At 37.8% G+C, this 13,931-nt stretch overlaps 1 protein-coding gene across 1 annotated transcript in view; it reads left to right on the top strand.

The window, feature by feature from the left end:
• The window catches only part of LOC143038870 (WD repeat-containing protein 3), a 100,427-nt gene that overhangs the window by 51,255 nt on the left and 35,241 nt on the right, over positions 1-13,931 (top strand). Inside the window, exon 11 of the mRNA XM_076208522.1 lies at positions 13,090-13,306. Within this exon, the coding sequence (XP_076064637.1) occupies positions 13,090-13,306 (217 nt within the window). The remainder of the gene's footprint in view (positions 1-13,089; positions 13,307-13,931) is intronic.

Here is a 13,931-nt window from a genome sequence, read left to right as displayed (position 1 = left end):
TAACACATGAGTAAAATAAAACTTAAACCCACTCTTCAAGAGTGGGTTTAAGTTTTATAAATAGATAAATATATATATATATATATATATATATATATATATACACACACACACACACTTTCAACGAACGGACGGCTTGAAGAACGCTCTGAAGAAAAGTGCAGATTGTGGATACCAACGCAAAGAGAAGTGCCTTTTTGTATTTGCAGGGGGGGGGAAATTGCTCGTGAGGCAGTAGGTAAGTAGGAAAAGAGGAGAAGGGGAGGGATTGCTGGGGAAATGGAAGGAAATGAGGATGTGGAGGACTTGGCCCAGGCAGACGGGCGTAAGGTCAACATGAAACGACCACCGGATGACGAAATGGCAAATAAAAATGTAAAGATTAGAAGTATAGAGAGGAGAAATACAGTAGAAAGTGATGAGAATATGTTCCAGGGATTTAAAGAGGGTGGGGGGGACACAACCCCCCCCCCGACTGATAAGACTAGAGGAGAGAGTTGATAAGGTGATCGAGGACTTGGAACGTAAGTTAGGTAATGTAGACTCCATTTTCCAGAGAATTGAAAGATTGGAACAACTAGAGAAGGCTAACAGAAACTTAACTGAAGAAGTAGAGGACCTAAAAAGACAGTTAGGAAATGTAAAGGAGGAGAATGAGAAATTGAAGAAGAATAGTAATGAAAACAGTGAGAAAATAGCTACAGAAGCTAAAAATTGGAGAATAACTCAAGAAGGTAATAAGGTTTCATTCACTGACATAGTCAAACAGCAATTGAAAGAACATAATGAAGACTCAGTTATTAAAGTGATGAGACAGAAGGAGAATATAGTAAGAGAATTAGCTGACAAAAAGAAATGTATAATTATATTAGGAATGGAAGAGAAACATAACCCAGATAGAACCGCAAGAATCAAGGAGGAAAATGAAAGGGTAAGCAGTTTATTAAAATTAGTCCAGGAAGATGAACCAGAAATTATAAAGGAAATTGAGGAAAAATTCAGACTCGGAAAATATAGTACAGATAAGACCAGACCAATTAAGATTAAATTCAGGTCACAAACAACGGCAGAGAAAATTCTATCCAAGACAGGGAAACTAGCAACAAATGATCAATATAAAAAGGTATGGATAAAAAGAGAAATGAATAAGGAGGAAAGAGAGGCAGAAAAGCAGAAAAGAATTGAAGCTAAGGCAAAAAACGAGGAAAGAACGGAGTCAGAGAAAGAGAGATTCTATTGGAGAGTAGTGAACATGAAAATAAAGCAGTTCGACATACTAAAGAAAAACATAAGGGAAACAGAGAACACAATGGAAGTGGCAGAAAACTAAGAGTGTCTTACACAAATATAGATGGATTGATAACAGGATTGAATGAACTGAATGATTATTTGAAAGAAAAAGAACCGGACATAATGGGAATTGTAGAAACAAAATTAAAAGGCCCACTACCACCCAACAGTGTAGGACATGATACATACAATTATTGGATTAGAAACAGAGAGAAAAAACAAGGGGGTGGAGTTATGTTCCTGACTAAGAAGGATATAAACGTGAAAGGTGTCATATATGGAAAGAATACAGTAGAGATGATTATGATAGAAGTGGAAGACCGAGATAAGAAGAGCAGAAAATTTGTGATCAATTATGTGCCTCCGAAAACAGCCTCATGGGAGGAGAGTGAACATAAAAGTATGTTAGAGGACACAAAGATAGCATTAACTAAAATAATGGAAGACGGAGGAAGAATAGTTATGATGGGCGACTTTAATTGCAAAGAAATCTGCTGGGAAGAAATGACAGTAAAGAGTGGTGATGACTCATGGGGAAATGCTCTACTTGAGATGATTACTGACCATTCAATGACACAATGGATACAAGAGAACACTAGGTATAGAAATGAAGAAGAACCATCGAGGCTAGACTTAATAATTACATCTGAACCTAGAATAGTGGACAAGATTGAATATAAAACACCAATAGGTAAAAGTGACCACATATTGATTGAACTGGAACTTAATGAAGAAAAATATATGAAAAGAAATGAACAATATAGAAAAGGAAGAATGATGTATGAAAAAACAAACTTTGATAAAATAAGAGAATTCTTCCAACAAGAAAACTGGGAAGAAATATACAAAGAAGAAACATCAGTGGAAGAGAAATGGAATATTTTGACAAAAATTTACAAAGAAGGAGTGGAAAAGTATGTCCCAAGACAAAAACAAGAAAAAGAATATGTAAAATGCTGGTACAACAAAAGTTGTAGGGAGTTAAAAGACAAAAGAGACAAAGCCTGGACCGGATGGAAAAAAGACAGAAGACCTGAAAAATGGAAAATATATACTGGTTATAGAAATGAATATGTACAAAAGTGCAGAGAGGAAAAAAGAAAATATGAAAAAGATGTTATAGAAAAGTGTAAAGATCAACCAAAACTATTCTACAGATTTGTAAACAATAAACTGAAAAACAAACAAGACTTGGAGAAATTAAGACAAGGAGGAGTTGAATACACTGAGGAAATGGAAATGGCAGAAATTATGAACAAACATTTTAAATCAGTGTTTACAAGGGAAAATATACAACCTGAAGAGATTGAGTGGAAGGAAAAAGTCCCCCCTATGGAAGAAATAGAAGTAACGAAGAATGAAATATTGACACACTTGGGTAATTTTGATGTCAGAAAATCGCATGGGCCAGATGAAATAGCAAACTGGATTCTGAAAGAATGTAGGAATGAACTGGCAGACAAAATACATAGCATAATAAGCAGTTCCTTAAAAGAAGGAAAAGTTCCAGAAGATTGGAAAAAAGCAAATATAGTACCTATATATAAAGGAGGAAATAAAGAAGAACCTACCAACTATAGACCAGTCTCTCTAACAAGTACAATAGCAAAAATATGTGAAAGAATTATCAAAAGTAGATGGGTAAAATACTTGGAAAAAAACAACGTACTAAATCCAAGGCAATTTGGATTCAGACAAGGACGATCATGCGTCACCAATTTAATATGTTTCTATTCAAGGCTAATAGATATAATACAAGAAAGAGATGGATGGGCTGATTGTGCATTTCTAGACCTAAAAAAAGCTTTTGACAAAGTACCACATAAGAAGTTGCTTAAGAAATTAGAATATGAAGGAGGAATACAAGGTAAATTGCTAAATTGGATGGAAGACTTTTTGCAAGAAAGAAAAATGAGAGTAGTGATAAGAGATCAGCACTCAAAATGGAATGAAGTAATAAGCGGTGTCCCGCAGGGAACAGTTCTGGCCCCAATAATGTTTGCTATATATATTAATGATATGGATGAAGGAATTGAAAGCTATATGAGCTTCTTTGCAGATGATGCAAAATTACTGAAAAGAGTGAAAACTGAAGAAGATTGTGAATCACTACAGAGAGATCTAAATAAAGTACAAGAATGGAGTAGGAAGTGGGAGATGGAGTTCAATACAAAAAAGTGTAGTATAATGGAATTTGGAAAAAGCAAAAACAGAATAACAGGATCATATAATTTGGGAGAAGAAGGAATAAAAAGAGTAGAAAATGAGAGGGACCTGGGAGTCATTGTTATGAATAATATGTCACCTGAGAAACATATAAATAAGATTTTTGGAGAAACTTATAATTTAATAAGAACAATCAAAGTGGCATTTACATACCTGGATGAAGAAATGGTGAGGAAAATCCTAATCACCCTGATAAGACCAAGATTGGAATATGCAGCAACGATATGGTCACCAAGTACAAAAAAATGTATAAAAAAACTTGAAAGAATACAAAGAGCAATTACTAAACTGGCACCAACACTCTCAAAACTATCATATGAAGAGAGACTACAAAAACTTAAACTACAGACACTAGAGCAAAGAAGAGAGAGAGGAGATTTGATAGCTATTTACAGAATCATGAAAGGCATAGAAATTACTGATAGAGAGAATCTGATAAAATGGGATGACAGAAATACAAGAGGACACGGAAAGAAAATAAAAAAAGACAACTATAGAAGAGATTTGAAAAAGAACAGCTTTCCTCACAGAGCAATAGACAGTTGGAACAAGTTAGATGAGAAAGTGGTGTGTGCAAAAACAATACATGAATTTAAAAATAGTTTAGATAAAATGAGATATGAAGACGGGACCTCACGAGCATAGCTCCCCTTCCCGTAAAATACAACTAGGTAAATACAACTAGGTAAATACACACACACACACACTTCAACGAACGGATGGCTTAGAAGACGTTCTGAAGAAAATTGAAGTTTTGTGGATCCCAACGCAAAGAGAAGTGCCTATTGTATTTACAGGGTGGGGGGAATTGCTCGTGGGGTAGTAGGAAAGAGGAGACGGGGAGGGATTGTTGGGGGAGATGGAAGGAAATGAGAAAGGAGTAGACTTGGCCCAGGAATAAATGCGAAAGTTAAACAAACGACCCCCCTATCAGATGAGCGACGATTAAATGTCTAATAAAAATGTAAAGATTAGAAGTATAGAGAAGAGCAACACAGTAGAAAGTGATGAGAATATTTTCCAGGGATTTAAAGAGGGGGGGGGGACACAAACCCCCCCCGACTGACAAGACTAGAAGAGAAGGTCGATAAGATGATCGAGGACTTGGAGCGTAGGTTCGGTCATGTTAACAATATTCTACAAAGGGTTGAAAAATTGGAAGAACTAGAGAAGGCGAACAAAAACTTAACTGATGAAATAGAAAACCTGAAAAGACAGTTAAAAGAAGTAAAGGTGGAGAATGAGGAATTGAAGAGGAATAGTAAAGAAAACAGAGAGGGATGGAAGTCGATAAAAGAAAACAGTAAAGTTGCATTTACTGATATAATTAAACAGCAAATGAGAGAACAAACTGAAGACTCAGTTATTAAAGTGATGAGACAGAAGGAGAATATAGTAAGAGACTTTGGCTGACAAAAAGAAATGTATAATTACATTAGGAATGGAAGAGAAACATAACCCAGATAGAACCTCAAGAATCAAAGAGGAAAATGAAAAAGTAAGCAGTTTACTAAAATTAGTTCAGGAAGATGAACCAGAAATTATGAAGGAAATTGAGGAAAAATTCAGGCTCGGAAAGTATAGTACAGATAAGACCAGACCAATTAAGATTAAATTCAGGTCACAAACGACGGCAGAGAATATCTTATCCAAAACAGGGAAACTAGCAACAAGTGAACAATATAAAAAGGTATGGATAAAAAGGTAAATGAATAAAGAGGAAAGAGAGGAAGAAAAGCAGAAAAGACTTGAAGCTAAGAAAAAAAAAACGAGAGCAGAACGGAGTCAGAGAAAGAGAGATTCTATTGGAGAGTAGTGAATATGAAACTAAGGCAGTTCGACATACAAGAGAAAAACAAAAGGGAAACAGAGAACACAATGGAATTGACAGAAAACTAAGAGTGTCTTACACAAATATAGATGGATTAATAACAGGATTGAATGAGCTGAATGATTATTTGAAAGAAAAAGAACCGGACATAATGGGAATTGTAGAAACAAAATTAAAAGGCCCACTACCACCCAACAGTGTAGGACATGATGCATATAATTATTGGATTTAAAACAGAGAGAAAAAGCAAGGGGGTGGAGTTATGTTCCTGACTAAGAAGGATATAAACGTGAAGGGTGTCATATATGGAAAGAATACAGTAGAGATGATTATGATAGAAGTGGAAGACAGAGATAAGAAGAGCAGAAAATTTGTGATAAATTATGTGCCTCCGAAAACAGCCTCATGGGAGGAGAGTGAACATAAAAGTATGTTAGAGGACACAAAGATAACATTAAATAAGATAATGGAAGATGGAGGAAGAATAGTTATAATGGGCGACTTTAATTGCAAAGAAATCTGCTGGGAAGAAATGACAGTAAAGGGTGGAGACAGCTCATGGGGAAACGCTCTACTTGAGATGATTACTGACCATACAATGACACAATGGATACAGGAGAACACCAGGTATATAAATGAAGAAGAACCATCGAGACTAGACTTAATAATTACATCTGAACCTAGAATAGTGGACAAGATTGAATATAAAACACCAATAAGTAAAAGTGACCACATATTGATTGAACTGGAACTTAATGAAGAAAAATATATGAAAAGAAATGAGCAATATAGAAAAGGAAGAATGATGTATGAAAAAACAAACTTTGATAAAATAAGAGAATTCTTTCAACAAGAAAACTGGGAAGAAATATACAAAGAAGAAACAACAGTGGAAGAGAAATGGAATATTTTGACAAAAATTTACAAAAAAAGGAGTGGAAAAGTATGTCCCAAGACAAAAACAAGAAAAAGAATATGTAAAATGCTGGTACAACAAAAGTTGTAGGGAGTTAAAAGACAAAAGAGACAAAGCCTGGACCAGATGGAAAAAAGACAGAAGACCTGAAAAATGGAAAATATATACCGGTTATAGACATGAATATGTACAAACGTGCAGAGAGGAAAAGAGAAAATATGAAAAAGATGTCATAGAAAAGTGTAAAGATCAACCAAAACTATTCTACAGATTTGTAAACAATAAACTGAAAAACAAACAAGACTTGGAGAAATTAAGACAAGAGGGAGTTGAATACACTGAGGAAATGGAAATGGCGGAAATTATGAACAAACATTTTAAATCAGTGTTTACAAGGGAGAACATACAACCTGAAGAGATTGAATGGAAAGAGAAAGTCCCTCCATGGAAGAAATAGAAGTAACAAAGAATGAAATATTGACACACTTGAGTAATCTTGATGTCAGAAAATCGCATGGACCAGATGATATAGCAAACTGGATTCTGAAAGAATGCAGGAATGAACTGGCAGACAAAATACATAGCATACTAAACAGTTCCTTAAAAGAAGGAAAAGTTCCAGAAGATTGGAAAAAAGCAAATATAGTACCTATATATAAAGGAGGAAATAAAGAAGAACCTACAAACTATAGACCAGTCTCTCTAACAAGTACAATAGCAAATATTTGTGAAAGAATTATCAAAAGTAGATGGGTAAAATATTTAGAAAAAAACAAAGTGTTAAATCCAAGGCAATTTGGATTCAGACAAGGACGATCATGCGTCACCAATTTAATATGTTTCTATTCAAGGCTAATAGATATAATACAAGAAAGAGATGGATGGGCGGACTGTGCATTTCTAGACCTAAAGAAAGCTTTTGACAAAGTTCCACATAAAGTTGCTTAAGAAATTAGAAACTGAAGGAGGAATACAGGGAAAACTACTAAATTGGATGGAAGACTTTTTGCAAGAAAGAAAAATGAGAGTAGTGATAAGAAACCAGCACTCAAAATGAGATGAAGTAATAAGCGGTGTTCCGCAGGGAACAGTTCTGGCCCCAATAATGTTTGCTATATATATTAATGATATGGATGAAGGAATAGAAAGCTATATGAGCTTCTTTGCAGATGATGCAAAACTACTGAAAAGAGTGAAAACTGAAGAAGATTGTGAATCACTACAGAGAGATCTAAATATAGTACAGGAATGGAGTAGGAAGTGGGAGATGGAGTTCAATACAAAAAAGTGTAGTATAATGGAATTTGGAAAAAGCAAAAACAGAATAACAGGAGCATATAATTTGGGAGAAGAAGGAATAAAAAAAAGTAGAAAATGAGAAGGAACTGGGAGTCATTGTTATGAATAATATGTCACCTGAGAAACATATAAATAAGATTTTTGGAGAAACTTATAATTTAATAAGAACAATCAAAGTTGCATTTACATACCTGGATGAAGAAATGGTGAAGAAAATCCTAATCACCCTGATAAGACCAAGATTGGAATATGCAGCAATGATATGGTCACCAAGTACAAAAAAATGTATAAAAAAACTTGAAAGAATACAAAGAGCAATTACAAAACTGGCACCAACACTCTCAAAACTATCATATGAAGAGAGACTAGAAAAACTTGAACTACAGACACTAGAGCAAAGAAGAGAGAGAGGAGATTTGATAGCTATTTACAGAATCATGAAAGGCATAGAAATTACTGACAGAGAGAATCTGATAAAATGGGATGACAGAAATACAAGAGGACATGGAAAGAAAATAAAAAAAGACAGCTATAGAAGAGACTTGAAAAAGAACAGCTTTCCTCACAGAGTAATAGACAGTTGGAACAAGTTAGATGAGAAAGTGGTGTGTGCAAAAACAATACATGAATTTAAAAATAGTTTAGATAAAATGAGATATGAAAACGGGACCCCACGAGCATAGCTCCCCTTCCCGTAAAATACAACTAGGTAAATACACACCAAGGGCTTTTTCTTCCCATATAAGTGAAATAGCGAAGTCAAGGGCACACACCCATTCCATTCCCATTCACCACCCCTGTTTCCCTCTCATCTTAGTTCCTCATGGATGAAGAATCCTGGTGTCCTGCCCACTGCCTGAGTCAGAAGCAAAGCAGCAAAACACAGCACATCTACAGGAAGGCTGCTTCTTTCCCTTTTGTGGAAAATAGAGAAGATGAGGAGAAATCCCTTTGGGCTGCATCAAAATATCATCCACACAGAACCACTTCCCTCTCAACAGATATAGAAAAGAGAGAAGACTGAAGATCCCTTCAGGTTGCATCAAAATACCATTCATACACAGCCATTCTCCACTCACCCCTATCCCTTGCCCTCTCCCATCCTTGCCCAACAAACATTCACCTCTTGCTCAAAACTCCTTTCACCCCATCCATCCATCCATCCATCCATCTCATCCTCAGTTGGCCCCTTAAGTTCACTCCATCCACCTCTGCTTTCCACAATTCTTTTTCTAATTTTTCTTCACTCATTCTTTCCAATTCTTAGCAGTATATATATATATATATGTATATATATATGTATATATATATATGTATATATATATGTATATATATATAAATATATATATATACATATATGTACAACACTGAATGGGTCCCAGTGATTAGAGATACATTTTAACAACCACAATGCACTTTAATTCTAAGGCATCAACATTTCAATTTCTGTTGTGGCCTCCATTGGGCCTCCTGATGTTGATGGCTTAGAATTAAAGTGCATTGTGGTTGTTAAAATGTATGTATATATACATACATATACCAAGGCTTTTTTCCCCCTTACCAAGGGGGTAGCCAAAAAGGACAAGGCACAAAAACATTCCCACCCATTTCATCCCCGAAAACACTCCACACCCCTCCACCCTCCCTCCCATCTTAGCACCTCCTAGATGACGGGTCATCCCTGCACCCTGCCCACTGCCCTGGGTCAGAAGCAGTGTCGCAGGACACAGCACATCCACAGCAAGGCCGCTTCATTAAATCGGCGACCCCCCCTCTCCGTCCCCCCATATAAAGGAGAGGACGGGGAGAAATCCCTTCGGGCTGCGTCAAAAAAAAATTCTCACACACACACACAAACACTACCTCACCCCCATTCCCCCGTCCAATCCACGTCATGCATCACAACATTTTACATATACAATCATTCTCCATTCACCCCTGTCTTCTGTCCTCTCCCGTCCCCCCTCAACAGACATTCCCCTCTTCCCCAAAGCCCCCTTCACCCCATCCATCCATCTCACCCCAGGACGTCCCCCCACGTTCACTCCTTCCACACCTTTTTTACCAGTCTTTCTTCACTCATTCTTTCCAAGTGTCCAAACCATCTCAATACTCTTTCATCCACCCCATCTCCCAGCTCCCTTTCCACCCCTGTTCTCCTCCTCACTTCCTCATTTCTCACTCTATCTAACCTAGTAACCCCCATCATACTTCTCAGACACTTCATCTCAAACACATTCAAGTTCCTTCTCTCTTCCTCTCTCATGTTCCATGTTTCTGCTCCATACAGTGCTGTTGGCACAATCACTCCTTCATACAGTCTCCTCTTAGCATCCATTCCCAGATTCCTATTCCTCATTACACTTTTTAAACCAAGGCATTTACTCGCTTCTCTCAATCTACATTCTACCTCCACCTTCACTCCACCTTTTCCTGCCACATTTGCACCCAAATATCTAAAACTATCCACTTCCTCCAGTTGCTCTCCCTTAATGCTCACTTCCAGATTACTGCCACTTTCACCCCTTGTACATCTCATCACCTTACTTTTATCCACATTTATCTTCAGCTTTCTTCTATCACACACTCTCCCAAATATATATATATATATATATATATATAAATATGTATATATATAAATATGTATACATATATATATATATACACATACATACATACATACATATACCAAGGATTTTCCCCCTTACAAGGGAGGTAGCCAAAAAGGAAAAGGCATAAAATCATTTCCACCCATTCCATCCCTGAATACACTCCACACCCCTCCACCCTCCCTCTTATCTTAGCACCTCCTGGATGACGGGTCATCCCTGCACCTTGTCCACTGCCCTGGATCAGAAGCAGTGTCGCAAGACACAGCACATCCACAGCAAGGCTGCTTCATTAAATCGGCAACCTCCCTCTCCGTCCCCCCATGCATAAAAGGAGAAGACAGGGAGAAATCCCTTCGGGCTGCGTCAAATTTTGCTCACACATACTACCTCACCCCCCATCCCCCTGCCCATTCCACCTCATGCATCACAACATCATCCATATACAACCATTCTCCATTCACCCCTGTCTTCTGTCCTCTCCCGTCCTTCCTCAACAGACATTCCCCTCTTCCCCAAAGCCCCCTTCACCCCATCCATCCACCTCATCCTAGGACGTCAAATCACGTTCACTCTCTCTGCCTTCCATACCTCTTTTACTAATCTTTCTTCACTCATTCTTTCCATATGTTCAAACCATTCTAATACTCTTTCATCAACCCTATCTCCTAACTCCCTTTCCACCCCTGTTCTCCTCCTCATCTACTCATTTCTCACTCTATCTAGCCTAGTAACCCCCATCATACTTCTCAGACACCTCATCTCAAACACATTCAAACTCCTTCTCTCTTCCTCTCTTATGTTCCATGTTTCTGCCCCATACAGTGCTATTGGCACAATCACTCCTTCATACAGTCTCCTCTTAGCATCCATTCCCAAATTTCTATTCTTCATTACACTTTTTAATCCACCAAGGCATTTACTCGCTTCTCTCAATCTACATTCTACCTCCACCTTCACTCCACCTTTTCCTGCCACATTTGCACCCAAGTATCTAAAACTATCCACTTCCTTCAGTCGCTCTCCCTTAATGCTCACTTCCATTCTGCTGCCACTTTCACCCCTTGTACATCTCATCACCTTACTTTTACCCACATTTATCTTCAGCTTTCTTCTATCACATACTCTCTCAAACTCTGTCACCAACTTCCTTAATCCCTCCTCCGATCCTGTCACAAGCGCAGTGTCGTCCGCAAACAACAGCTGGCTCGCCTCCCACCTTTCTCCATTTTCTTTAACCATCTCCAATCCCTGACCCTCTACCCTTGCATTTACCTCTCTCACTACCCCATCTATGTATAAGTTGAAGAGCCAGGGCGACATAACGCATCCTTGACAAAGTCCTACCTTTACCTCAAACCACTCACTCTCTCCATTTCTAATCCTGACACAAGCTCTACTACTCTCATAAAAACTCTTGACAGCTCCTAGAAGCTTTTCTCCTATCCCATATATCTGCATAACCTCCCACAGTGCCCTTCTGTCTACCCCGTCGTAAGCTTTTTCCAGATCCATAAAAGCCAAAAAAACATCCTTCCCCTTTCCTATAGCTTTCTCACATATCTGTCTTACCACAAAGATCTGATCTACACAACCTCTACCCGTCCTAAATCCACACTGTTCCTCACCAATTACTCCTTCTGTTCCTCTCCTAATCCTCTCAATCAAGATCCTCCCATAAGCCTTCCCAACTACACTCAACAAGCTAATCCCTCTGAAGCTACTACATTCACACTTGTCCCCTTTCCCCTTGTAAAGAGAAACTATACAGGCACTCCTCCAATCCTCTGGCACTCCAGCAAACATTAAATAACCTCACCAGCCAGTCCACCATCACTGTACCTCCTTTTTTTAGACATTCTGCATGGCATTAATCCAGACCAGGTGCCTTACCTGCTTTCATCATCTTAACAACTGCTTTCACTTCATCCTTCCTTATTTCTCCTCCATTTTCCTCACTCATCACGGTCATTTTCTTAGCATTTCCCACTGCAGCTATCTTTCCCTCCCTATCCTCCTTCACATTTAGCAACTCCCTAAAATATTCTGCCCATCTTCCCCTTACTGCCTTCTCTTCCATTATCATCTCTCCATCTGCACCTTTTACCTTTTCTTCTCTACTTGATTCACCTCCTCTTCCTCTCTTAATTTCTTTCCAAAACATCTTTTTATTACTTAAAAAAAAAAATAATAATAATAAAAAAAAAAATATATATATATATATATATATATACACAGTGGCCGCGAAAAGTTTGGGCGCAAAATTATAGGCGCCCCAACTTTCCCCTAAACTCAAAACATGCGAAAAATAATAACCGTAGGAGGCAGTTAGAACCGTAGAAGTACGATTTGATATCTTCCTTGGCCGACCAGAGCGATGCTTTGGAGTACGAATGATGTCACTTCCTTCGTCTCGAAATTTCTTGGTCCACTTTTGCACTTGACGCACTCCAATTCCCACACAAGTAGCAATATCTTTACACTTATAACCCTCCTTATAGAGGGTTATGATTGTAACAACTGTGTCTCTTTCCAGCTCTTTACCACTTCCCATTACGGAGATATCAAGGCACAAAAACAGAGACCACCGCAAAAAAAAGACTACTCTCCGTGAGAGATGTTTAGAATCTGACTCCATGTGACATCGAGTGCGCCTAAACAGAGTTGCCAAATAGTGTGTATTGTCTCGGCTAAATACGGGTACAAACGCTAGCATTGAAAAATAGCGAAAAGTTTGGGTGGAAAGTTGTATTTTTCGCATGTTTTGAGTTTAGGGGAAAGTTGGGGCGCCTATAATTTTGCCCCCAAACTTTTCGAGGCTACTGTGTATATATATATATATATATTGTATGTATGTATATATGAGTGAATATTGAATTATGGCATAACCATTTCTATTTAAATCCCAACCATTTCAGAGCAGACAACCAGGCTGTACTGACAACAGTGTGTGACTTTGCTATGTCCCTGGTACTAGTGCCAGGCGATCGACATGCACTCATAGGGACACGATCAGGTCGGCTGCAGCTTTTTGACCTTGGTTCATCGTTGATGCTTGAAGACATTGCAGCCCATGACTTACAGGAAGGCCAAACAGATGCTGGAATTAGGTCCATTGCTCTCACCCATGATGGGGTTAGTATGTTGCAGGTGGATTCAGCTTCACACCAGCTTAACCCTTTGGTTACTTAAAACTAAATTGTCAAATGTCCATCAAATGTGCTGCCCATAGGTAATAAATGTCCAAATTTTAGGAGTATGGGACTAATTTTCATGTAAAGTAAGTAGAAAATGATATTTTCATGGATCTTTGATTTTTTTTTTCACTTTTTTGTTTGAAAAAGTACCTTGAGAAAATGGGGATATTTGCCTTTGTTGTTTATAGATACGCTGTTTATTTGTACACACTGTACAGACGGTCCTCAACTTACGTTTTAGTTACGTTCCGAACGGCCGAATGTAAGTTGTTACTGTACTATACATCCGTAAATTCTATTACCGTATCTTATAAAACACCCCTAAATCATTAATTATACACATAACATTGTAAAATAATAACATTAATTTCAAATAAATTAAATTCAAGCAACATAAATTGAGATGGTGGAGGAGGAGGAGGCAAGGCATGTTCAGTTTGTCGTTTGTGCAATGTAAACAATGGACGCAGCATCATGCGCAAGTATCGTTTGAACTACGGAGAGCGCGCTAAACTAAAAAATTCACTCAAAAAAGTTTTTTTACAACTTTTTTTTTACAGTCA

Source organism: Oratosquilla oratoria, chromosome 25 (assembly GCF_046742065.1).
Source record: "Oratosquilla oratoria isolate Oo_2021 chromosome 25, ASM4674206v1, whole genome shotgun sequence".
Taxonomy (NCBI): Eukaryota; Metazoa; Arthropoda; class Malacostraca; order Stomatopoda; family Squillidae; genus Oratosquilla; species Oratosquilla oratoria.
The sequence above is the reverse complement of the archived record's forward strand: the minus strand, read 5'-3'. Positions and strand labels throughout refer to the sequence as shown.